The sequence below is a fragment of the Bos grunniens genome, chromosome 7 (assembly GCF_055505025.1).
Source record: "Bos grunniens cultivar Pamir isolate PY7600 chromosome 7, Bosgru_T2T1.0, whole genome shotgun sequence".
Taxonomy (NCBI): Eukaryota; Metazoa; Chordata; class Mammalia; order Artiodactyla; family Bovidae; genus Bos; species Bos grunniens.
This window is the reverse complement of record NC_141171.1, coordinates 31,860,779-31,888,135: the sequence shown is the minus strand read 5'-3', so window position 1 is coordinate 31,888,135 and position 27,357 is coordinate 31,860,779. Positions and strand designations below refer to the sequence as shown.

At 36.3% G+C, this 27,357-nt stretch overlaps 1 protein-coding gene and 1 long non-coding RNA gene across 4 annotated transcripts in view; one reads left to right on the top strand and one right to left on the bottom strand.

The window, feature by feature from the left end:
• Positions 1–1,123, bottom strand: LOC147369006 (uncharacterized). The gene is made up of 2 exons (XR_015167068.1): positions 682–1,123; positions 1–548 (listed from the first exon to the last, which is right to left on the bottom strand). It is a non-coding gene; the product is annotated as an uncharacterized LOC147369006 (long non-coding RNA).
• Positions 1,124–1,278: 155 nt separating this feature from the next.
• SRFBP1 (serum response factor binding protein 1) overlaps positions 1,279–27,357 on the top strand; it is a 61,539-nt gene continuing 35,460 nt past the window's right edge. The window contains exons 1-4 of one of the 3 annotated variants that reach the window (XM_086410711.1): positions 1,279–1,358; positions 4,320–4,386; positions 14,168–14,256; positions 15,271–15,343. In XM_086410711.1, the coding sequence (XP_086266837.1) occupies positions 14,177–14,256; positions 15,271–15,343 (153 nt within the window). In that variant the 5' untranslated portion in view covers positions 1,279–1,358; positions 4,320–4,386; positions 14,168–14,176. The remainder of the gene's footprint in view (positions 1,359–4,319; positions 4,387–14,167; positions 14,257–15,270; positions 15,344–27,357) is intronic. The other 2 variants (XM_086410710.1, XM_086410712.1) reach the window with 2 other exon arrangements.

Below are 27,357 nucleotides of genomic sequence, written 5' to 3'. Positions count from 1 at the left end.
TTTTCTTTCATTACAGTTTTGAAATTCTTAATAAGTTCGAGAATTTGAGTTTTGTTAAGTAAAATCCAGTGGGACAATGGAACATATGTCAAGAGTTTAGTCTCAGATCAGTGTGGTCTTTCCTATCACATACTCCCATTCGGATTCTCTGGCTTCCTACTTCCCAGTCTCTGCCTAGCAATTGCTGCCATCTTGGTCCAGTACAGGAACCCCTCCCTGGGTCCTCAAACATGGGTTCCAGGCACCTGTGAAGGTGTGCACTAGCCCCAAGGCATCCCTGTTGCTTGAAGAAGCACCACATTAAACACCAAATAAAAAGCACATGACAGGTCAAAAGACACCACAGAAGAAAAGAAGAAACTTTCCCCCACTTTTTGAATTGGGCCGGGGGCGGGGGGGGGGGCGGGGAACGGGGTTGGTCCTGCATTTTCATTTTGCCCTGGGCCCCTCAAATTATGTCACCAGCCCTGAGGTCCTGTAGCAGTGGTGGGCTCCAGCTGGGCAACTCTTGGTAAGACACTTGGTTCCTCAAAAGTTAGTTTCCAAATCTGTAAAATAAGAATAATAGTTCCTATCTCTTTAGATTTGACTATTTTAGAGATAATACACGTACTGGACCCCTTATAAAGCTCAATACCACCAGGCGTTAACAATTAATAATGTTATTTAATTCCGACTCACTCCTTGGTTCTCTGCATGCACATTATACTTCAAAACAGCCATTTTCACAAGCAGCAGCAACTGTACATCCTGGTTTTGCTTATATGTTCTCTATATAAATTTAAACCTTTCAGTGTGCAGAAAAATATGACCATGCCTATACCGTGAGGATAGGAAAAAAGGTGAATCTAACAAAGGTGCTTGTCAAAAACGCAGAAATCTTCACAGAAGCTAGGTAAAAATTCGGGGCAAAACTGGTCGCTCAAGTGATCCTTTCATAAAGGTTTTCATTCCCATTGAGACAAGAAAAACAAGGTCCTTACAAAGCTGGAACCATTCTGCAAAGGAATATAAGAAAATCAGCATCTTGAAAAACTTCTGAAGAAGGCAATTACTTGCAGAACACCCTCTCAGCCACCGGCCTGCCTGGTTTCCATAGGAACACGCAAATCCGGTACGGCGCACTCTACGCAGGAAGTTGTTCTTCGTCACTTCCGCTCCTCCCCTCAAAGTCAGTATACCTTTTACTTACGCGTCTGCTTGAGCAGACGGCGGATGCATTTTGGGCCACTGAGGCCGCCGTTGGGGGCGTGAGGACGCATCCGCGTTCCGGCAGCTACAGTTCACGTGCGGCAGCGGCGGATCTTTTGCTAAGAGCTACCATGGCCGAGCCGGGGACTTTGAACCTCAATAATGAGGTGAGCACGGAGGTCTGGAAACGTGTGGGGCTGATCTTTGGGGGCCTCAGGACGGCTTTTCTGCGTCTTTTGGAAGGGTCTGGGTCGAAGCGGGAAGTGCGCCTGATAGCTCAGGCGGATTTTCCGGAACTCTGAGAACTGACAGCCGTAACTCCCCACCCGTACTCTTCCACCTCCTGGTTTCTAGGTGACTGAAATGTTTTTGGCTGTCGGTTGTCTTGAATTTTTTTCCATGGACCTTGGGAAGATTATTTAATTTCTCTATTCAGTAACCGTCTGTAAAAGGAAGCTCATGGTAGTACTTTCCTTGAGAGGTTGAGAGCGGTGGCTTTTCCTAGGAAATTGCTCGTCTTGAATGAGACCGTATCATTTATAAGGATGAATGCTTCCTCAGTACCTCATTTCTTCTTTCAGCTTTTGTTCCATTTCTCTGCTACCATTTGCAGCAAAATTTTAATACTTGCTGCCCCCAAGTTTTCATCTTAACTCTCTTAAATCCAGTCTTATCAGACATTTGCCCTCATCACCTCCACCCTTACGGGTTAATTTTACTAGCTTACCGTTTCTGTCATTATCCCCTTTCTGGTTTCTGGTTCTATTCAGGAAATTCAAAAGTCATCGAAGAATTGAAGTAGGCTGGAAAGCGGGGGTCAGTTAAGAACTTTAGAGCTCCAGCAAAGGAAGTTCTTCGTATTTATTCAGTGGTTATGTGCCTGCTCTTTAGACATACTTTCTGTTTTTAACCAACCTGTTTTCAGGTAGGAAGGGGTAATCAGCATCCATCAATGATACAGAATACTCACAGAAAAAAAAAAAAGATACTTAGTGCAGAAAAGTTTCCAAAGAAAGCAAAATGAAATGAGTGATATTTGGTCTTGATCTTTAAGGATCTTACACAAGATTGCATTTAGTGATTCAATGAAGGGGAAAGAAGGCATTCTAGCCAGAGGGACACATAGGCGAAGAAAGGATGTTTTTGGTGTTAAAAGAAAAAAAGGTAATATAAATATGGCAATGGTTGAGAATTATGTTTTTATATAAAGCGTATTAAATTCTCTAAAAGTATCGGGGAGTGGGGGAAGTGGAAGTGGGAAACACCTTGAGTTATACAGGAGTAAAGAACACTCTACTCATGAGAACTTGTGAGATGAAGTAGGAAATAAAGCTAGTGTATTACTGTCTTCAGTTGTTCAGTCGTGTCAGACTCTGCAACCCCATGGACTGAAGCATGCCAGGCTTCCCTGTCCATCACCAACTCCTGGAGTTGACTCAAATTCATGTCCATTGAGTCAGTGATGCCATCCAACCCTATCATCCTCTGTCCTCACCTTCTCCTCCCGCTTTCAGTCTTTGCCAGCATTAGGGTCTTTTCAGATGAGTCAGTTCTTCACATTAGGTGGCCTAAGCATTTGGAGTTTCAGCATAGCATCAGTCCTTCCAATGAATATTCAGGACTGATTTCCTTTAGGATGGACTGGTTGGACCTTGAAGTCCAGGGGACTTTCAAGAGTCTTCTCCAGCACCACAGTTCAAAAGCATCAATTCTTCAGTGATCAGCTGTCTTTATAGCCCAACTCTCACATCCATACATGACCACTGGAAAAAACATAGCTTTGACTGGATGGACCTTTGTTGGCAAAGTAATATCTCTGCTTTTTAATATGCTGTCTAGCTTGGTCATAACTTTTCTTCCAGGGAGTAAGCATCTTTTAATTTCATGGCTGCAGTAACCATCTGCAGTGATTTTGGAGCCCCCCAAAATAAAGTCAGCCACTGTTGCCATTGTTTCCCCATCTATTTGTCATGAAGTGATGAGACCAGATGCCATGATCTTCGTTTTCTGAATGTTGAGCTTTAAGCCAACTTTTTCTCTCTGCTCTTTCACTTTCATCAAAAGGCTCTTTAGTTCTTCTTCACTTTCTGCCACAAGGGTGGTGTCATCTGCATATCCGAGGTTGTTGATATTTCTCTTGGCAATCTTGATTCCAGGTTGTGCTTCTCCCCGCCCAGGGTTTCTCATGATGTACTCTGCATATAAGTTAAATAAGCAGGGTGACAATATACAGCCTTGACATACCCCTTTCCTTATTTGGAACCAGTTTGTTCCATGTCCGGTTCTAACTGTTGCTTCCTGAGCTCCAGATTTCTCAGGAGGCAGATCAGGTGGTCCAGTATTGCCCTCTCTTGAAGAATTTTCCACAGTTTGTTGTGATCCACACAGTCAAAGGCTTTGGTGTAGTTAATAAAGCGGAAGTAGATGTTTTTCTGGAACTCTCTTGCTTTTTCTGTGATCCAGCGGATGTCGTCAATTTGATCTCTGGTTCCTCTCCCTAAATCCAGCTTGAACATCTGGAAGTTCAGGGTTCATGTACTGTTGAAGCCTGGCTTGGAGAATTTTAAGCATTACTTTGCTAGCATGTGGGATGACTACAATTATGCAGTAGTTTGAGCGTTGCCTTTCTTTGGGATTGGAATGAAAACTGACCTTTTCCAGTCCTGTGGCCACTGCTGAGTTTTCTAAATTTGCTGGCCTATTGAGTGCAGCACTTACACAGCTTCATCTTTTAGGATTTGAAATAGCTCAACTGGAATTCTATCACTTCCACTAGCTTTGTTCGTAGTGAGGCTTCCTAAGGCCCACGTTACTGTCTTACTGCCAGGTTAATAAGTCTGCATTTCACTTGACAGTAGACAACAGGGTATACTGAAGAGAACTCTTGAAGGTATTTGGTTTATATTAATAACCATACATTAATCTCGTGCTAATTACAGAAAGCATTTGGTGGTCTTTTTTCCTGTTAGATTACAGATGAGATATAAAAGCCCATAATCTGAGTGATGTCCTTGGAAATTCACTGCAGATACTAGTGAGTTTCCTGTTCGATTTTGAAATTACTCTGAAGAGTGGTGACAGTCATTTACTTTACTCTTCACTTAAAGGTTCTTTCTTTTTCCTTTTAGCTACTTTCCAGCCCTCTTCAGAACAGTTAAAATTTGACCTTTAGGATGTCGTCACCAATTCATCTCGGTATGAGCTAGGTGTCCATTCTTTATGCAACCAGGATGCTCTCTACCCTGAAAGCATTTGTTTACCTGTTTCTCTCTTTTTGTGTGTGGGTCTCTCACCTGCGCCATGTGTGGTATATGAATGTTTGCTGGATAATTGAATGAACTAATCAAATTAGTAAGTTTATACATCCCATACTGAAGTAAATCTTATGTGTTATAATATGAAAGTAGGGGAAAAAAGACAAAGTGGTGATGGTGGAAGAAGAGTGTTATAATTTAAAATTAATAGGACAATGACTACAAAGGGAAAAACATATTGCTTACATAAAAATTCAAAAACCCAGGGGGAAGAAATGAGACAACCAGTTAGAAGAAAAATACAGTAGATATGACAGATAAATGGCTAATGTCATTACTATAAAATAGCTTAATGGAAACGAAGAGAAATAATCTCATAGGAAATTGGTTAAATGAATTAAGTTCTTTAAGGAAGAAATACATATATGAAAAAGAGTTCAAATTCACTGTTTTCTTTCATGTCTTTCCATTACATTTTCCCCCTTTAAAAAAAATTTGTTTATTTTGAATTGGAGGAGAATTGCTTTTCAGTGTTGTATTGGTTTCTGCCATACAACAACTTGAATCAGCCCCCTCCTTCTTGAGCCTCCCTCCCACCCCCATCCCACCCCTCTAGGTTTTCCTTCATCCTCACTATCCAAATCCAAGCTATATCTCCCAGCAGAACTACTGTCATTGCCTCCCAACTACTTGACCCATCTTCTAATCTCATCTCTGTAGTACAGATGGAGTGTGATCTTAAAAACATGCATAATCATGTGTTTTCTTGCTTAAAACTGATGTGGTGGCTTCCTGTTGCTTTTGGTCAAGACCAATCTAAAGAAGGCCAATCTCTCCACTATTACACCACACCCCTCACCTGCCTCAGGCACTGTACTTAAGCCACACTGGCTTTCCTCCTTGTCAGTCATAGCCCTACCATGTGCATAGATGGTATTCCTTTTATCCATAGCTCCTTCTCCTCTCAGTACATTCTATACTTCTTTGTTGCTTTATCAGGGAAATGGTTCTTGACTTCCATTTGCTCCTTTTGTGAGCTTTTGTAGCACTATTTACTTCATTTTAGCATTTGTAAGAATTGCTTAATATGAGGGGCATGTGAACATGAGAGATTTCTTATGCCCTCTACCTGACTAAATTTTTGCTCACCATCATATCCGCAGTGCCTGTGTGTTGACTGAGTAACTTGAGACATCGTTTTTTTGATCCTTGATAACTGAATAATTAGCTCTCCTATAACTGAGATTCAGGAAGATTTCAGGGATCATATAACTGCCTGAAATTATGTGCAATTTGTTGTGCTTATTATGCCTGTCTCTGGGGGGCAGAGGTTATAGTCTTTTCTTTTAAAAACTTATATGGCCAGCTAATTTACAGTATATTTAATTTTCCAGAATGTCTTTTGTAAAAATAAAAGCCTGACTGCAGACACAACTATTATATTATGCGAACTTTCAATGTGTTCAGCCCTAATTCTTTTTTTTTTCCCCAGTTGTTTTCCAAGGCTGACAGCTAACAGTTACAGAACACTTCCTGACTCTAGGTTCTTAAAATACGTGTAGTCTTCTGAAAGAATATAAGCTCCTACCTTTACTTTTTAAAAAAATAAAATAATCACTTTTTACTTAATCTTATGATTATTTGTTGCATATTTTATCTTCAAAAGTACTCATGTGGACTTTGAAGAGAGAATATTTAACTGATTTATTATAGTAGCTTCCCTAATCTCTAACATAGTTCCTTGTGTATGGGTAATAATAGGTACTATATACTTACTGGGCAGATAAAAGTATGAATAGCTCAACTTGAATCACTTAATGTTCAAATGAGGGGGAGAAATCTGCTAAGTGTAAACTTCTTTCTCCCTTACCATTAGAACCAGAAAAGGGATGTATAATTGAAAACAATAGTGCCAAGGCATTTACTGGATAAAGAATTTGCGGATCTAGAGCTGGATTTTCTCTAGTCATCTGTTTCTTTAGGCTGCAATGATATATAAAAATGAGAATTAGAAAGTGAAACATTCTAATATGGTAAAGTACTTTAATTCCATAGGAGGACCAAGGGCTTCTATATGAAACTGACATTATTTTATTCTTGATAGCAGATTATCAAGGAGTCTATTTAAAAATTGCTTTCCATGTCCTTTAAGATAGTAGAAACTAAAATGCCAGAGAACAAGCTGATTTGCAAAGGCTTATTGTCAAAAACTAATTTTGTATATGTTTTTGAAGTTGCAAAGCTCCAGTTTCATAATTAAATATGTGATAACTTTTTAAATAATTCTTTACTGAAATACTAAACTAGGTTCAGTATAAGAGAATCATTTTCTGTTCAGTTCTTTAACAGTTCTAGGAAATTAGGCTAGGTGGCAGCATATACTCAGTCATGATTAAGTTGTAGACAATCACCAAGCACGCTAGAATTTTTAAATTGTTGCTCATCAGAAATAAAAGATATAATTCAGTAATAAGATATCATCCAATTGGTCAAATTAGAAGTCCTCTGTATAAAACTGTAGTTAATGTTATTAACTATGAAATAGTGTAAATGTATGGAAAAATGATACAAAAAATATCCTTGTAATCTACTTCCTATATTTAGCAAATATCAGTATGTTGTCATATCATAATGCTTGATTCCACCTACCTTCCTTTCCACATTAGAAGTAAACATTACTTATTCTCTGTGTTTTCTCATATGTATTTTATAGTTTTTGTAACATATACCCATATACATAACCAGTGTATAGTATTACACTTTACATGTGTGATATCATACTGTATAAATGCAGTTACCATACTATGCATTATTCTAAAAGTTACTTTTTCACCTAACAGTATTTTCAGAGTTTATCCATAATACATATAGATCCCTCCGTTGATCTAAAATAGTACATTGCTTATGCTTTGTTTATATCCGATATTTTCTCTCTTATGCAACATTTTGTAAGAATGCCACATTGAGTAGTCTTGTGTGTAGCCTTCTTCTATAGCTGGAGGTATGTCTTCTGGACAGATTCCTGGAAGTGGGATTTTGTTAGATATTGCCAGTTTCCCCCAGGAGTATACCAATTTGCATTCCGACCAGCAGTGCATGAGTGCCTGCTCAAAGTCTCACAAGCAGAATGTGTTATATTCTTTTGTATTTGCTAGTCTGACAGGTGAAAAATGAAAGTGAAAGTTGCTGAGTTGTGTCTGACTCTTTGTGACGACGTGGAGTATACAATCCGTGGAATTCTCCAGGTCAGAATACTGAAATGGGTAGCCTTTCCTTTCTCCAGGGAATCTTCCCAACCCAGGGATTGAACCCAGGTCTCCCGCATTGCTGGTGAATTCTTACTAGCTGAGCCATAAGGGAAGCCCAAGAATACTGGAGTGGGTAGCCTATCCCTTCTGCAGCAGATCTTCCTGACCCAGGAATTGAACCAGGGTCTCCTGCATCGCAGGTGGATTCTTTACCAACTGAGCTATTGGGGAAGCCCTAAGTAATGAGTAAAAAGAAGTTTTAATGTGTCTTACAAAACAGAGGAATACTCAGATTTTTCTTGGCACTGCAAGCTTCTCCAGACCAGCTGGAACTTTGAATAATTGTTTTCTAATAACCATGTGTTTGTGTTATAAATTAATTCATATATTATGTAAACAAAGCATAAGCAGTGTACTATATTTTAGATCAATGCAAGACATCTATATGTATTATGGATAAACTCTGAAAATAGTGTTAGGTGAAAAAGTAACTTGTAGAATGATACATATTATGATACTGCATTTATACAGTATGATATGTGGGCTTCCCTGGTGGCTCAGACAGATAAGCGTCTGCCTTCAACGAGGGAGACCTGGGTTTGATCCCTGGGTCAGGAAGATCCCCTTGAGAAGGAGATGGCAACCCACTCCAGTACTCTTGCCTGGAAAATCCCATGGACAGAGGAGCCTGGTAGGCTACAGCCCATGGGGGAGACAGTCCATGGGGTTGCAAAGAGTCAGACATGACTGAGTGACTTCACTAATTCATATATGTAGCAAAGTTACTACATTACCAAAAGAGGTTGGCTAATTGACAGACTAGCAGATAGCCAACTAGGCATAATTTCGAAGTAACATTTACATTTACCACAGCAAGGGTTTTAGTTGCATGATTCAGTGTTGGGTTGTGATAAGATCTGTCCCCATAATTGAGTTATTCCCGTCTAAATTGGAGTTCCCAAGGCTCTGAGCTGGGGAACTTTTCTCTGGAATCTTCTTGATTCAGATACTGCCAGCTTTTGCTCTTTGTGGTTCCCTTTCCTGTGTTTATATTGAGTCTTGCCCATATGTTCACTTGGTCTTTCTCCGAGCAAGTATATTAGCTTTTCATTTAATTATCATAATTGTTCTACTATCTTCATAAGAGTTGATCCAGGTTTACATTACTGTGTTCAGGTTTCACCGGGTTAACTGAGGGCATCTCTGTGCCCAGGTTCTAGGTGATACGTGTGTTTTGTGAGTACGTGTGTTTTGTGTACGTGTGTTGTGAGTGTACATGTGTTGTGAGTGTACGTGTGTTGTGAGTACGTGTGTTTTGTGAGTACGTGTGTTTTGTGTGGATGTGGATGTTTGTGTCTTAACTCTTCTTGTGCCCTTGCGGTTACTGAATGCATTCTTTTGCAGCTTAGAAGCACTCAGTGTGGCCTTACCAGTCCTGGTAATGATGCACTACAGAGTTTTGTCCTTCAGTTTTTGACTTCACACTCTTCTACTTCTTTTTCATTGTGTCTCTTGCCTGTCAGCACATTTCATTATTATTCCTGTTTTGTTCTTTCTCACTTTATTTCTCTTTCCTTCTTTTCCTCCCAAACAGTGTTATACTCTTTTCACATTTGTAACAATCACAGTTATGTTTGCTTTTGGTTAAAGAATTCACCAAAGTGTGTTGCCCTTAAGCAGTACATTGGCCTTCTGACAGTACTGGGTGTCTAAGGACTGTTTGTTGATGTCTGGGATATCTGTCAACCAGCTTCATAATTTCTGGGTGACAAATGAATTGGCAGCCTTTTAAATTCTAAGTAAAGGGCTACTGGTAGCTGTTTGTCAGTTGTGCAAAAATAAATTTAAATGCTTGGAGAAAGCTAAGTGTTTGAGACAAATAGTATGAGGAAAATAAAAGTAATAATTCCATTTTTATATGAAGTGAATATATGTATTTTTTTAGTATACTAAACTTACCAAATAACTGAAAATTTTAATAGGCTAAAAAAGCATTTTTTGGCATCGGCATGAAACTAAGCACATGAAGCATTCCCTTTGCTTTTCAGAATTCCCTTATGCAGTAATGACAAACATAGTGCTTCTTAAATTGGATTTTTAAAATTGGAGTCTAGCTTTCCCATGATTGGAATGTAACTGAGGACCAGTTCTGCTTCCTGCAGTTTATTAGTTAAGTTTGGTTAACAGCAGTTAGCAAATGGATAATCTTCTCCTGCACCTGCAGGGTACAGCGGTTGGAAACATTTGTTAATATATTTTAATGCATAATTTATCACTTGCTATTCATTTTGTGAATGACCTGACTTTCAGAAGTGGATCATAATCCACTATTAGGCTGCTTATGAAATGTAGCAGTTCATTTTGCACTTAAACCTCATCTCAGTGGCTTTTTGTTTATGCAAGTATGGTTTTTTTTTTTTTTCCTAAATAGATCTAACTTTGAAACAAATTCTAAAGAGGTTAATATAGACAGTGGAAATCTGATTATATTCTGTTAAAATATTACTGTTTAGAAACAGTGAATGATCACGGGAGCACTGCTCCTTTTCTGTTCGTTTACTTAACAAATATTTATTGAACATGTGTTGTGTCATCTGCTATGCTCACTGTTAAGATACAATGTTGAATAAAACCAGATATTTTACTTTCATGGAATTTATAGCCTAGTGGGAGAAAGACACATTAAGCATTATCAGATTAAAAGCAAAGTATTAAAATAAGGGTCAAGGTAATTCTATAAGCACTTTTTGACCCTCTGAGGGAGGCCAGGAGACACTTTAGTGAGAAATGACAATTAGGCCAAATCAGATAAGATGTTAACAAGCTAACATGAGGAGAAAGAGTACTCCTAACAGAGAAGACGGCAGATGTAAAGATTGGTGGTAGTTGTAAGCATGGTGAGAATGGACTAAAAGATGGCGCTTGTGGCCATCCTAAGAACAGTTGAAACCACTGAACTGAAGAGAGATAAGTAAAGGTGTTACATCAGATCTAAGTGTTAAAAAATGTATTCTGATTGAGTTGTGGATAACTGATTGGAGAAGGACAATATTGAGAAACTAGTTGGCAGTAACTCAGCCGAGAGAGCCAAGAGAGTCAAGATAGAAGGAAAAATGGTACAATTTGGCAGATAATTAGGAAATAAAATTATTAGGACTTAGTAATAGATTCATTGTGAGGGATTTAGAAAAGAAAGTTAGGTTTATAATTGAAAAAATTGTTCTATTCCCTTAAATATGAAAGACCAAAAAAGAGATCCAGTTGGGAGTGAAAGCATGGGTTCAGTGTGAGTTGGAGATGTTTTTAAGCATACTTGAAATGTTAAGTAGGCAGTTACACATTTAGGTCTGGAGCTAAAGTGGAGATCTCAGCTAATTGTAGAAATTTTTGAGTCATCTTTCTTTGGTGGCAAATTAAAACTGTATATACACATAAGATCACTTAGGGCTAAAAAATATATCTTGAAAGGAAGAGCTGGCCTAATCAGTTCAAGACTGATTAGATGTGTATGTGTCTCCAAAGAAGACGAAGATGAAGTGGCTAGAGAGGAAGAAGGAAAACCAAAATAAATATTCTGGTATACAAGCCAAAGGGGAGTATTTTAAGAAGGAGAAAGTATTCATCAGTATCAAATGCTGCTGAAATTTCAAGCAAAATAAGTCTGAAAAATTCCTGTTGGCTTCAGGGACTTTTAGAAGTCATTGGTGTCTTTGTGACAGCATTTAGTAGACTGGTGGAAAGGGAAATTAAACTGGAATTGTATGGCATGCATATATGGAGTGATCTGTTTGAACATCTCTAAAAAACCTGACTCTGGGGCGGTTGAAGAGAGATGATGCTTCCTGTAAACTTTGTAGTGAGATTGTTTTGTTTCTGTTTTTTATGAAAATGACTCAAACATGATCAAAAATCAGTGTGGACAAGGGGTGGGGACGGATGTGGGGGATGAATTGGAAAATTGGAATTGACATAGATAAACTACCATGTGTAAAATAGATAGCTCATGGAAACCTGTTGTGTAGCACAGGGAGCTCAGTTCAGTGCTCTGTGGTGACCCAGATGGGTGGAATGGGGGGAGGGAGCTCCAAAAAGAAAGGGAAATATATATATACACATGTAACTGACTCACTTTGTTGTACACCACTAACACAGCATTGTAAAGCAACTGTACCCCAGTTTTTTAAAAATGAGTGAGAAACATCCATTTAAGAGATTGACAGTGCTAGAGTCAAACTAAATGCATAGTTTGCAGTAAGCATTCTAGGAAGGCAGAAAAGGATGAGATCCAAAATACAGTTAGAAGATTAACCTCAGAAAAGTTTAGTAATATTTCTTATATTGTAACTTTATTAAGTGCTTCCCAGGTGGCTCAGTGGTAAAGAATCTGCCTGCCAGTGCAGAAGCCACAGGAGACATGGGCTTAATCCCTGGGTTGGGAATTGGAGGAGGAAATGACAACCCACTCCAGTATTATTGTCTGGAAAATCCCATGAACAGAGGAGCCTGGCGGGCTTATAGCCTTTGGGTCACAAAGAGTTGGATATGATTGAGCATGCACATGACTTTATTAATAGAGGGGATGGGTGATGCAAGTAAATTTACATTCATAATAGTAGAAAGATGATGGTTCCCATCTGATGTTTATTTTCTTCATGAAATTGAGAAGGAGAGGAAGAGAAAGGTTAGATGTTTTAGGAAAGCAGGCACAGATTTAGAATAATGATTGTAAAGTGAATTGACCAAAGTATGTATTTATGTATGATAAGAAGAGTAAGGACTCATTCGAGGTTAATTATGATAGATATCTAGTAGATAGAATATCTCAGATGTTTCATGGCTCTTGGGGTACTGTGATAAAGAACTCAGAATATTGTTTTTATCCAGGATACACTAGCCAGAGGCATGAGTATAATATATTGGCAAGTGTTGGTTATGTACCTAAACTAGATAAGAGAAGGAAATTGAAAAGGACTAATCATTTGAGGAAAAGTAATAGGGGTCAGTGAACTGGTGGTTCCAGTGAAATCGTTACACCTTTGTGGTGGCTGGGGTTGAACATGCAAGCTGAAAGCAGTTTTGATCTCAGTGTATAGCATTTAAATTGATGGTTTTAGAAATTGAATAATCATGAACAATGACAGGGACTACAGTGTGACCATGAAAGTGGGTGGCTGTGATGGAACAGATTAAGCCATTAGAAAGGAGGAAATCAAGGAATGAGGCTATAATATTGGGTAGATTATTCAAGTGGACACCTTAATAATTCTGGGACATCTGCATCACCCAGAATAATGGCAAAACTTATGGTGGAGAGAAATTGTGGGTTGGTCACCCATATTGTCAATGAATAAGGGGATGAATGATATTAATGAAGGGTAAAAAAGTAACAGCTAAATACAAGAGCCTTGTAAAAACAGAATGATGTTACTACTGTTACTTTGGCAAGAAGACTTTGAGAATTGTACATGCCAGACACTCTTGCTTGCAAGGCACAGAATACATTATGTAAGTGTTGCAAGCGCCCTGCCCTTTGGGAGGTTATAGAAAAAGACCGCTTTATGAGCAATAGTAACAGTGCGGTGGTAGGCGCTGCCTACAGGTATAGTGGCAACTCCAGGGAGAGGATGACTCTCCTACTGAAGAAGTCGTTGAAGATTTCACAGGAATGATACATCCAGACTGAATTTCATGTAGTTCTTAAAGTGGAGAATGGGATGAAGGACATTACAGGAGGAATTATATATGTATGCCTCTTAACAATGATGGAGAAAACAGGAACTCAGAATGGTAGCATCCCATTGCACTAATAACATGTAGTTGTTTATCATTAGAATAGTTCTTTCTCTTGGCCAACAGTTTTTTGTTTTTTGGCTTTTTTTGATTCTTAGAGCTCAGCATTGTTCTCTAATGGAGTAATTTAAAGTGTCTGTGTGTGCCTGCATGGTGTCTGCCCTCGTGTTTTTCAAGTTATGCTTCAAATGATTTGTTAAATATAAATTAAAGGGATGTGCTAAAAATAAGTAAAATAAAATCACTTTCATGCATTTGCTTTTGTTAATACAAATGCTCATTCAGTAAATTAAATTCCTACAGTTTTTAGGTGAAGCTTTGTTTTAAACCACAAGGATTTAGAGATAAATATGATGGTCTCTGATCTCAGTGAGTTCACAGTTTATTGTGTGCCAAACCCAACAAGATATAAGTGTAATTTAAAACACTAGCCACTGGGAATGCTGTGTTTTGTGTTTTAAATCATGAGATGTTTCTCGTAAGTCCTCATACACTTGTTTAGAATGTTGATTTATTTCTTATTCCTTCACTGTTACGAAAGAAGTTAGATTTCATCAAGCTATAAATACAGTTAAACGAAACTCTGCCGAAGTGGCAGGCATATTCTGCATTATTAGTATGCACTATAAGGTATATTCTCTCTTGAATTAAGACCCTCTCTAATTTTGGCTTTATTCCTTGAAGGTTGTGAAGATGAGAAAAGAAGTGAAGAGAATCCGAGTTTTGGTTATCCGAAAACTTGTCAGGAGTGTTGGCAGACTGAAGTCAAAAAAGTTAGTCATTTAATGTTATGGTCCTGTGACTAACAAAATGTCGAAAGTTGTTTTTGTTCAGTATTTACAAAATTTGAGGGTGGGGCCTAGAAGAGTAATTAAATTTCTTACTCTTACAGCACTTTGTTTTATATGTGGATAGATCTTGAGTGAGATAAAATGTGCTGTGTCAGCATGTGCTTACATAGTTCAGACCATATTCACTTAAGACATAGGATAAATTCTGTTTTCAAAACTCTTCTTTTGGCTTTGTCAAACTGAAAAGTCTTTGAAGTTATTTATATTTTTTATGTTATTAGAAGTTATTCTTTTAAGATGTTTTTCATATAGGTTAGCAAATCAAGTGATACTCTGAATCAATTATGAAGATTTTATATCACTGTATTCCTTGAATTGCTGATTAATTTGAAATCTTTAGTCCCTTTTGGAAGTATTTGTCAAAACGTTATGTTCCATTTAATTTTTTTGAAAAAATAATGTTTTATATTTTTGGTATCACTAGTATGAGAACAAAAGTATGTTATTTATACTTCTTATGCTTTAAAGCATGAATACTTACAGAGTCTTCAAACATGTTTTGTTTCTGGTTAATTTCTTATTTTTGTGTGTGTGTTTCATAAGGTAGCTCTCCTCTGATACAATTATATATTTAATTTCTTTAGGTATTTATTTAATTCCAGAAAACAAATTTTCATTTAATTGTATCCAAGCTTATCGCTTACATGAAATGCAATGTGCTGTTAATTGACTGGAAAGTGTTATTTGGCTTTCCTATTAAGGAATTAGAAGACAAGCTATCAGTGATAATAGTCATTAATATAATGCCAAAATCTTGGGTTTGTTGATGGAGTTGGAGTGTGTTTTGGATGGGGGAAAGGGCAGTGCAGAATGACAGAATGCTTGTTATTTAGAGATTATTAAGCTTTTCCAAAAGAAATGGAGGACTTTTTATTATGATACTAGTCTAAAATACATGCTTTTTTCTGGCTACGTATTATAATGTGTCTTTTGCAGGGGTAGTGAAGATGCATTGTTAAAAAACCAAAGACGAGCACAACGATTGCTCGAAGAAATTCGTGCCATGAAGGTAAGAACTTATGCGGAATTGTGTATATGTGTGTTTCCATGTCTCCTGTCAGCTGCATTTTGTGTATGTGTGTTCGGTGTTATTTATTGAATATAACTGTGAGTTGGCTAAGGCTTGTTTGTGTGGATCTGTTTGGTGAAGAATGTAGCACTACATTTAGAAAATTAGATTTGTTTGCATTATTTTATGTTTTTTACTTAAGTTGTTAAAGTACTAGATTAATTTGAGTCAAAACTGCCAGATTAAACTCTTCTATATTTAATAATGCTTCATACCTAAGGTTTTTATTTTTACTAAAAGTTTAGGCATGAAGTCTAAGTTAAGTTCCTGTTGTTTGGTAATGTGGATGGTGATATTGATGGCTGACATCATGCTTTGCCTATTGCCAGCTCAATAAATTTTTGTGTGGTGGCATCACCATTTTATTCAGCTCTGTAGTAACTTGAAATAAAATTAGTATTGGACCAAAATGATCCGTATTTTCGTTTCTTTCAGCCAGACTCTTCTCTAGCATAATTTTTAGGTCTTCTCGCTGTTCTTTGTGGAAACTTTCATTTACCAAATGACATACTATTAAATGTCTGGAAGACTGTTTTATTGAAGAACTTAAAAACAACATTTGGTACCAGCAATTACCTTAATTGGAGGGTCATTTTGCATGTATGTTTGACTATTACATTTTGGTAGAACTTCTAAGTTTTGAGATAGATAAAGAAGCAAGAGAAATCTCTAACTATTTTAATTGAGTTAGATTATCAAAACTTCTCACTGTTTTTTTCCTTTTGAAAGGATGATAAAGTGTCCTATAAGACAAAGTTACCATAGTTAATCTGAATAGAAACAGATGTAGGACATGATTCTTTGGTGTGAGGTATGGTTTTTGTGGCTTTTTTCCCTCAATTTGTATTGTTTTTCACAGGACCATAAAATTCATGGCATCCATTTGATATGTCATAAGTTTTAATACTCTTACTGTCCAGCCATTCATTCAAAATACTCTATATTGGACTTTTAATTATTATTTGTATCACTTTGTTTTATACATATTTAGACTTTTTTTCCCATAAAATTCCTATGAGAAATAAAATCTTTAGAGATTTTTGAGGATAACACTAAGGTAAGAAGTTATGATTTGTGCTGTTGTCTTTCACTTTCTCTTAACCAAGCTCCTTACTAAATTACATTCCTTACCTAAACTTTTCCCTGTAATTTCTTCTGAATAGTCATTTTTGTAGTCCTAAATTATTCAGAGGCTTTGAGCTACTATATAATTGGTGATTTTATTTTACTGTGGAAAGGATGGATTATATACAGTAAACCTCTGTGCATTGTATCAGGAGTTTAGAAACAAAAGATATTCATTAATCTTTAAACTACATGCCTTCCATAACTCAATAGTGATTTTAATTTAGTTAATTAGGGACAAAGTTGTCCTATTTGATCTATATGTGAAACTTGTTTTCTGTAATTCTTAAACCTCATCAGCAGTAGAAAATCAGACTTACTGATAAAGTTCATAGGTTTTTAAGATTACTGTCATGATTATAGTTTTTGTTTGTTTCTGTTTTTCCTTGTGTTTATAAAAGACCACTATGGAATTGTTGCCTCATAGAAAGCTAAAATTCACTGCCTGATATAGTCCTTGAATTCATAAAATTAATAGTATATATATTTCTTGAGTCAATGTCAGTGGTTAGGGTAGTTTAATTTGGATACTCTACCTTCAACTTTCACAGTGCTGTTTAAAAAATGGATTAAATCTAAATATAAAAACTAGAAAAAGAGTAAGTCTATATGTTTGCTTTCCTTGCATGTCAAATTTCATTCTTCAGTTATGGTTCTTTTACAAAATTGGTCTACTTTTCTTTCTAAAAGAAGCACATACATAAAACATTTTTAAATTGAAAGATCATTTGTAATTTCTTAAGGGAATGTTTTATCATGTACATGGGAGTATCAAAGAAATAGTCACAAAACAGAAAGCTCACAGTCTCAATTAAGTTTGAAGAAAAAACCTTTTCTTACTCATTTTTCCACATGAATTTTTTCCTCGGCTCATATACCACTACATTTTTATGGTCTTGTCCTATACTTGCTTTCTATGATAATAGGGTATTTTGTTGCAAGAGGACTTCCTTAAGAAGAAAACCTGAGATATTTTTAGAAATAAGAGTTTGTTTTTTCTGGTCAAGGAAAAAAATTGCCTGGTCTTTATGATACTATAAAATGATAGATTCCAGTTTTATAGCCTTTAATGTGTGAATGTGAAAGAAATCTTGCTGCCTTTTCTAATAGTATTCACACTTTTAACTTTGATTCTGGTATATATACACTGGCTTCTGAAACAGTTCTTTTCTCTTTGGATATTAAGGTAGCTTTTTGACTTAGATTTCTAGGTTGTTTAGCTAGAGAAGGAGACAGTAAAATTAAAGCATAGAATGAAATTAATAAAAATGTACAAGAAATCTTTCTTCTCAATAATAAGGGTTAAATAACTAGCTTTTATTCTTTACTATGTGCCAGGCACTATATTGTGTGTTTTATATTCACGATCTCATGAGGTAGATATCATTATCTCCATCTTACAGAGTAGGAAACAGGCTTAGAGAAGTTCAGCAGCTTGTTCTCGGTCAAATAGTTGTTAGGTAATGATCTAGTTGTAACTAACTATAAAGTTGATAGTGTTAGCCATTTCACTATGCTCCTTCATTAAAATGAGAACTTCAGAAATATATGTAGACTCTATCTCCTAAAGATTGGATGAGTTAGTTGCTCAGTGGTGTCTGACTCGTTGCAACCCCATAAACTATAGCCCACCAGGCTCTTGTGTCATGGGATTTCCCAGGGGAGAATACTGGAGTGAGTTGCCATTTCCTCCTCTAAGGGATCTTCCTGACCCAGGGATTGAACCTGAGTCTCCTGCATTGGTAGGCAGATTCTTTACCATACTATCTAAGCCACCAGTAAAGAGGTAATATAATAAACATGAAGCTTTCTCTCTAAGGAAAAAAGGTCCAAAGATGTGTGATGAGTTTTCAGATTCTTTATTTCCTCACAGCTAAATATACCCAGTTAACTTTTTTTTTCTTCACTTCTCTGAGGCCATTAATTTTCTTTATGCTAAGTATTCGTATACAATGAAAATTTATATGTGAGATCTTGCTCTGTCTGCTACTCTTCTCTGTGTTAAAACTCTTTCACCTTTTGTTCCATTCTTTTTCTGTTTTTGCATGTTTCAATCTCTTATTAAAAGCATCCTTTGCACTTTATCAGCTGTTAGAATTGCTTTGTCTTGTGCTCCATCATGGCCTGTTTCTAAGTTATATGCAACTTATACCTAGATTTTCAACTACACATTAAACTCCATCTTCTACCTTTCCCTGAGTTTCTTCCTGGTAAGAAAAGTGAACAGATGGCAAGGCAGCTGTTTTAATTCTTCTCTCTCTGATTTGTAAAAATACACCTTTTTGCAATTTTTTTCTTTTTGTTTGTATTTCCCTCTAACTTTTTGGAAAATATTTCAAAACTAAAGGAAAATTGTAATGTTACGGTGTAATAATAATAATACATTGTATCACATACATGTTTATCCCTTACTGGCAATGGTGAGTTCCAAACACTTGGTTTAGATGTTGTCTGACAGATTCCTCCGTTTTAAAGGCTCCTTTTTCTGTTTTAGCATTTGTTAAGTCATCTGTAAAATGGTAACTTTGAGATTATGTGAATATCCTGTGGTCTTTTCACCCAGTGACTGATGTTCTGTGACTGAATCAGTTACCAGTTTTTTTTGTTTCTGTTTCTGTGCTGGGATTTTTTTTTTTTTAATTTATCTCATAAGATTTTAATCCATTGAAAGGATTTTCTTCTTTTTTGGCATCATGGTGCTGCTGCTGCTACTGCTAAGTCACTTCAGTCGTGTCCGACTCTGTGTGACCCCACAGATGGCAGCCCACCAGGCTCCCCCGTCCCTGGGATTCTCTAGGCAAGAACACTGGAGTGGGTTGCCATTTTCTTCTCCAGTACATGACAGTGAAAAGTGAAAGTGAAGACGCTCAGTCATATCCGACTCTTAGCGGCCCCATGGACTGCAGCCCACCAGGCTCCTCTGTCCATAAGATTTTCCAGGCAAGAGTACTGGAGTGGGTTGCCATTGCCTTCTCCTTTTAGCATCATAGGAAAGGGATAATAGCCATTTTTGCTTTCAGAGAGGAAAAGATGGTTGTTTTTGTTGGTTCTTCATCTGCTGAGTAATTTGAGGGGGTTTTTGTTTTGTTTTTGGCTGCACTGTGCAGCATGCTGCAGTATCTATTTCCTTATCAGAGATCAAACCCATGCCCCTTGCCAGTGCAAGCATGGAGTCCTAACCACTGGACTGCCAGGGAAGTACCATATGCTGGATAATTTTGCATTGTACTCTGAACTTTACGAAGATTAAATGATAGAGATTCAGGGTTTGGTTATTCTTCTCCAGTGAATGGTGGCTTTTTGGAGTAGGCTTTTATTTCAAACTGTGGCTCAGCTGGTAAAGATTCTGCCTGCCATGCAAAAGACCTGGGTTCAATCCCTGGGTTGCAAAGATCCCCTGGAGAAGGGAAAGGCTGCCCTTTCCAGTATTCTGGCCTGGAGAATTCCATGGACTGTATAATCCATGGGGTCGCAGAGTTGGACATGACTGAGCGACTTTCACTTGAATTTCAAACAGTGTTTCTTGGATAGCACTTTTAGCTTCAGTTCGGATCTTTTGCCTTTTGGTGAGATGAACTGAATCTGTTTCTTTGATGAGTTGTTCAAGTTTCAGAACCCCTTGTATGGTTCCGTCTCTTCTGGGTTTCCCCTACTCTCTGAGCGGGTAATGTACCTAGGCTTCACATGGGTTCCATGTGTTCCTTGGCCACTGCTTCTGAACCATGAAGAATGCAGTTAGTTTTAGGTTACATTCTTAAGAGGTTGTGACTTATTTGTACAGCTTTCCATCTGTATTCGTAGTGCGCTTTGACACTGCATCAGACTCTGCCTTCTTGCATTCTCTCTGCTTTACCTTCAGAGAAGGTTTTTTGTAGTGTGCCCAGTTTTCATTTTTGCTTTACTTTGTTTTTTGAAGGAAGGGTTAATCATGTTATCTGCTAGTACCTTGGTCTGTCATTCCCAGAAATGGAAGTAGCCAAAGTTCAAAGTAATTATAAATTGCTAGAGAAGAGGACTGAGCACCCCACAACACTGAGAGTTTAGATCTTAGAGAGACAGAATAAATAGACTGAGAAAGTGTAGATAGTGAAGGAGAAAAAGAACCAAGAGAGTATGGTATCTAGGAAACCAAGTGAAGAAACTGTCTCAAGAGAACAGAGTGATGAACTAAGTGTTTATATTGTTGTTCTTGTTTTCAAAATTAGCAATATTATTTGTAAAGTGTAAACTCACCTATTAGATCCTAATCACTAATGAATTTTTCAAGTTGTCTCAATTCTAGAGTCTAGAATACCTTGCAGAATTGTGCTGATAGAACCAGAAGGGGTTTTGTTCTTGCTCATGTCATCCTAAGCATGCCTTCTATTCTTCCCCTTCCCTGTCTTGATTGTTTCTGTAAAATGATATTAAAATCTCAAAAGTTTGAAATGTTTCCACATTCATATTTTCTTCCTTTATGTCTGAAACCTAGAAGCTGCAAACACTGGTCCAAGTATGAAAGAGGCATAATGTTTCTGTTTCTTGTGTGGTTTCCATACTCGAGCATAACCCACATTATGGTCTTCTATAGTTACAGGTTCAGCACTATGACCTGTAAGTCTCTTATAAATCTGTACTTTTTATTTAGATTATTTTCTCTAATGCATTGTAGAAGTCGAGTAATAAATAATTTTTTAAACCTTTAGGTAACTTTAAAGATCTTCAATAAAAATTGTCAACTTAGGATAGTGTGTTTTTGTTTGTTGGTTTTAATGTTAATTATCAGAAACCAAAGAATGAATAGGCTGTTCATTTTATAGTCAGCTTAACCAGCACTCCTAAGACCATTTAACTTCTAATTCAGTTTTGTTTTTTTTAAGGGAGAACTTTTATTGCTTCTGAAGGCAGAGCAGGATGCCCTGATTTAATATCCTTCTGTACTCAGCTTGTGACATTTGAAATGATAAACAGGAAGTCATAGTGGTATTTTAAAAGGGCAAGGGACCAGTATATACCGCTCTCCTCACACTCATACAACATCATTTAGTAACAGATCATCACATTGGAATTCCAGTTTGCTTTCTTGGCATGTGGATCCTGCAGCTTGAAGCCAGTATTTTGAATAGTTTATATTCCTGAAATCCTTAGCAGTGTTGCATTTTTTAATATGTAGGAGTCATGGTTTTCATTGTAAGCTGCTTTGATATTAAAGATGTTATGTCAAGTCTGTGGTGGCCTTAAAGTATTTTTGTGTTTTAAATAAGAGCAGTTGTAGCAAATAAAAGTGGTATCCATTCCCTGCTTTTTAACCTCCTTGCTTTTATTTGAAAATGAAAAGGTACAGGTCCTTGTTGGTAAAATTGATGAAGTACTGTTACCACTTACTGAGTCATGTACACTTAATTTTAAAATGAAAAACTTACTTTGGAATTGCTTCAGTCCAGTTAAGCCTAGTTCAAAGGCTACTTACTTAGTGTGTAAACAGGATTTAGGGGTAGGAAGGAAGGAGTATCATATGAGTTTTTTTTCCCCCAAAATGTATATTGTTTTTTCTGTTTTGTTTTGATTTGATTTTTTAAGTTTTGTAATTTTGGAAATTTGAACTTACAACCTTGGCATGATGTTCCAACTAACTGTGAAAGTACCCAAAGCCCCTTTCAACTATTAATTTTTAAAAATTTGGACAACCAATACTACTGTCCTAATTCCAATATGGAATAATGCAGTGATTGAGAAAAGGAGCAAATATTACAGCATTGTTGGAAATACCCAGTGGAAGACAAAGGGCCCAAGAGAAAAGCAGCAATAAGAATAGTAAGTAACTGTTCTTTTAATGAGGTTTTCTTTCTGTTCATCTGGGATATCACCTGAATTTTGGGTTAAATGGAGACAGATTATTTTTAAACATTTAAATTCCTTACTTTGAACATATATTTTATGTTGCCAGATTTCTATTGTGATGGAAGCTCTCTCTATATTTTTTTCTATGTTAGAATACCTCGTGTTAGTGGCTTGCTGTTCAATCAGTATTTTGTGACAAGAGAAAATTTTTCTTGCCTGTGAAGAATTTTATTTTTTTCTCTACCTGCCACTAAATTATGTAAACTATGTAGTCTTCCAAGAAACAAAAATAATCCCAAGTAGTAATTAATTCAATTAAAAATGTTTTTTTAGCAATTTGCATTGAAAATATATATTTCTCTTTTATTCTCCCCTTCTATAAAAACTAAACTCCTTAAAAGGCATTTTAATTTTATATATGAGTGAGGTTGAGAGAGAAATTCTCACTTTTTAAAATTCTTGATTTTCGTTGAAACTTGGTATATTAAAATATAGTAGAACTTATGAGTTTTGGTTGTAGTGAATCAGTAACTATAGTTTTCTGCTGTTCATCACAATCTAAGATAGCATCCTAGTTTATTAATGATCATATATCTTTAAGACCCATGAAATTTGCAACCAGAAAAGGAGAAAGTATAAAGAAAAAAAAACAATTAGGAATTTACAGTACAGCTGTTATAAATTCCATACTGTATACTCAGGTTGGTTAAATGTCTTTTAAATTAGAGCCTATTATATGTGTAGATTAATAGATTTCTGCTGTCAGGGAACACATTGTTCTCTGGGGAAAAAGCATGTTAGTCTCTATAATATATGCCATACCCTGTTACAGTCAAAAAGTTGTAAGAACCTAGAGAAAGGATCAATTTATTTAATTACTTTTAGGACTTAGGGAAGATCTTACAGAATTGTGGTACTGAGTTGGAACCTGAAGAATAAGTATGATTCTGTTTTCAAAAAGGTAGACTAGATAAATAGAGCACAAGAACAATGCATACAGATCTGCAAGTACCTCCAAGTTATGATAAGGTCTTTGAAAATTATGGAAGAGAAAAGATTGCTTTTAGCTAGTAATTAATTGAGGAATGTTTCTTGGGAAAGTTTAATTTAAAAATTACTGATTTTTCAAACTGATGTGATTTCCTTGATAGTATTTAATTGAATCCCAATTAGACAGCAAGGACAGTGTTTCATGTAACAACTTCATATCCAAGACTTACATATTATTTATAGCACTGTGAAGCTCAATTTCAGATATAAGGATACTGCTCATAAATAGCTTAGTAATTTTAGTTATTATTTAGCACTTGCTCTATGTCATATTTTCTGCTACAATCTACATGTATTATTTGTAATCTTATTAACTCATAAAGGTTCCTGTTTAACCCCGTTTTAATGAGGTGGAAACTGGGGATTTAAGTGTTAATTGCTTTGCTCAGAGTTCTTCAGTCTATGTCTATCTATATCAATAACCTGTGTTCTTAACACTCTACTAACCTAACCTCTCTTAAGAATTAAGTACAAAAAAAACAAACAAACAAAAAAAAAGAATTAAGTACACAGTTTTTTTATCAAGATTGATAAAGGTATGATAAATGTGCTTTTGCATTGTGTTTTTAATAGAAAAGTAAAAATACTGGTGAAATACTGTATCATCATTGCTCCTTTGAGTTGAAAAATAGTATTCATTTTTAATTTGGTATAATTAGAATAGTTGGGACTTCCTAAAGATACAGAATGTCTTGTTATCCATAAAGGCTTTTGTGTGTAAATTTAATATTTAGAAATAATGTCTGGAAGCTAAATACCAAAATAATCAATTCCCTTGGGATTATGTACTGATAACAGTGATTATATTTCAAAAAAGTTTTATTCCTTACTCAGTTTGGCACTGTATTTCCCTTGTGGCTCAGCTGGTAAAGAATCTGCCCGCAATGCGGAAGACCTGGGTTCGATCCCTGGGTTGCAAAGATCCCCTGGAGAAGGGGAAGGCTACCCACTCCAGTATTCTGGCCTGGAGAATTCCATGGACTGTAGCAGTAGTCCATAGTCCATGGGGTCGCAAAGAGTCGGACATGACTGAGCAACTTTCACTTTCACTTTAAAAACATACTTGAATGTAACATCCTATTGATACAGGTTCCTTAAACTATTAACACTTAGAAATATAATTAAGAAATGAGTATGTATTTTGTTATCATATATGCCCTTGGAAAAGTTTGCTTCAAATTTGAAGGTTCTAGAGAAAATACTTTGAAGGAATTAGAACTTGTAATAACAAATAATGTGACTTTCTAGAGACTTTGAAAGATTGTTCCTTATTCTTTCAGGTAAAGATTGCTCTCTTTCTTAATACATGCCTATAACCCTTTTAGAACATCCCTATATCTAAGTCATAATTCTAAAATTACAGAGAAAGACTGCCTCAGGCACCTAATACAATTTCCCTAACAATTTCCTGCCTTTTGATGCATTTTCTAGGTGCTACACTGTGGGGAATATTTGCTATGATCTTATATAATTATTCATTAAATTTGAGGTTTTGTTTGTTTCTTCGTTTCCTTAGCTCTTTGTTGTTGGGTTAAGAAATCTAAAGTTGCAAAGATATATAGATTAAAAAAAATTCAGGAGTAAAGTACATTTATTATATTCATACCAAGCTATAATTTATCCTCTTTTTGACATACTTATTAAATAATAAAAAATAATACCTATATATTATCTCACCTTCTCTAATTGTTCTTATTCTCAACATGTTATTCTAAATATGGTGTTTAAGTATTTTGTTTACTCCCTATAAATTTGCCACGAAATAATGCCCGTTTAAACAAATGTTTGGATTCCACTCAAAAATGGTTAACTTTTATCCCCAAAGCCAGCCATTTTGTTAGAAAAGAATCTCTAGAATGAAAAAATCTGTTTACTCTGACTTATTTTAGAATGCAGAAGTGTTCTGTGTAGAGTCTCTGGGTTGATAGAATTACTCTTATCTCATTCTCTCTGCCTGCCTCTTTGAACATGACAGAAGTGAGTCATTTTATGTGCCAAGAACAGTTTAGATCAGGGGAAAGAAGGATAAAAATGTCCTATTCTGTTTTCTAAAAAGTGTTCTATTGTGAGAGATAAGGTGGTTTTAGAGTTTCATTTGACTAAATTATTTGATGATGTTTATGCTTAGTTACTATTTTTAAGTGAAATGCAAATGTTTGGACTGTCGAATTGTACAAGTTGTTTTTAGCACACTGAAATTGTAATTATTTTTGTGTCTAATTATTTTCATATCTTGAAAATAATTTATAGTTGAAAGATGAATTCTGTTTTTAAAATACAAAACTTCAGCTTTAAACATGAATGCAAGTCAAGATGGAAGTAAAGTCAGGCAGTATAATAGTCCTTTATCTGCACATTTCCCAAGACCCTCAGTAGATGCCTAAAGTGGAAGATGGTATCCAATCCTATGGACTTCCCTGCTGCCTAGTATGGTAAAGAATCTGCCTGCAGTGCAGGAGACCCAGATTTGATCCCTGTGTTGTGGAGATCCTTTGGAGAAGGGAGCAGCTATCCACTCCAGTAATCTTGCTTGGAAAATTTCATGGACAGAGGAGCCTGGCGGGCTGCAGTCCACGGTGTTGCAAAGAGTTGGACATGACTGAGTGACTAACAGTTTCAAACCAATCCTATAAATATTGCGTTTTTTCCTAAATGTAAATACCTGCAGTAAAGTTTAGTTTACAGATTAGGCACAGTAAGAGATTAATAGTAACTAATAATAAAATGGAACAACTTTAACAGTAGACTGTAATAAAAGTTATGTGAATGTTGATCTCTCTCCTTTATCAACCTCTTCAACTCTGCCAAAAATGTGGCAGAGGCTTCTTGATTGGCAAATGCAGCTTTCCAGTAATTTTTACAGTTTTCAGTCCAAACCTGTTACTGAATCTGTGTAATCGTCCCTTACTTGCAGTGAAGCTAGTGTCACCTGTTTCAGTAAGTCTCTGGCTGTGGTCTTCCTGTAGGCTCAGGGCTTTCTGGTGCAGCCCACGGCCATGACTTGAAATGTGTTTTGTGTTCCTGTTGTCCATCAACAAATTTAATACCTTTTCCATTTTAACTAGGCACTTATCCATGATTTTTGCAGTTTGAGGCTCAGCAGCAAAACTAGCTTGAATTTCTTTTTTTTTTTTCCGTGATAATTTCATGGATGGAAAATTTGTTCTTACTGTGGATCTTACCAACCTCAATATAGGATTTATTATTATTATTATTTTCAAGAACTTTCATGTTTTCACTTAAAGAAAGCACTTTACTGCTTCTCTTTAGCATATCCAAATTGCCAGTGTCACTGCTCCGAGGCTCTGTGATACCTCAGCACTCAGTCTAATAGGAATGGCTTCTGAATGACTAATGAGCATGAAACCTGGACAAACAGATGATTGATGTACCAGGCAGGACAGATCAGAATGGCACAAGATTTCATCACCCTACTCGAGTGATGGCTCATCATTTAAAATTTATGAATTGTTTATTTCTGGAATTTTTTATTTTTGAACTGCCGTTTACTGTGGGTAACTGAAACCGCAGAAACCAAAACCACAGATAAGGGGAGAGTACTGTACTATTAGTATATTAGTATATTAGTATAATATACTTTATATATTATATAAAGATCAGTAGAGTACTGATCTTTAGTATATTCTTTAGTAATGCTTTGAACTGGCTGCCAGCAAAAACCTGAAATTGGTAAAATTTTCTAATAGTAAACCTACTTTGTTTTGTTATATCATTCTCATAATAATCAACCTAAGTTAGCTTTTCCTGTTGTCTACCAGACCAGATCTAATTCCTTGTGGGTATTTAAAGGTTTTTATCAGTTGGTCTCTCTCTTCCTGATCATTTTTGTCTGCATATTACGGTTGGCGTTGTATCTCCTCCACGTACTTTGTACATTATCCTGTTTTTAAGTTTCATGGGCTTTATTGATAACAAGGCAGGATTCACCAACTCTTACA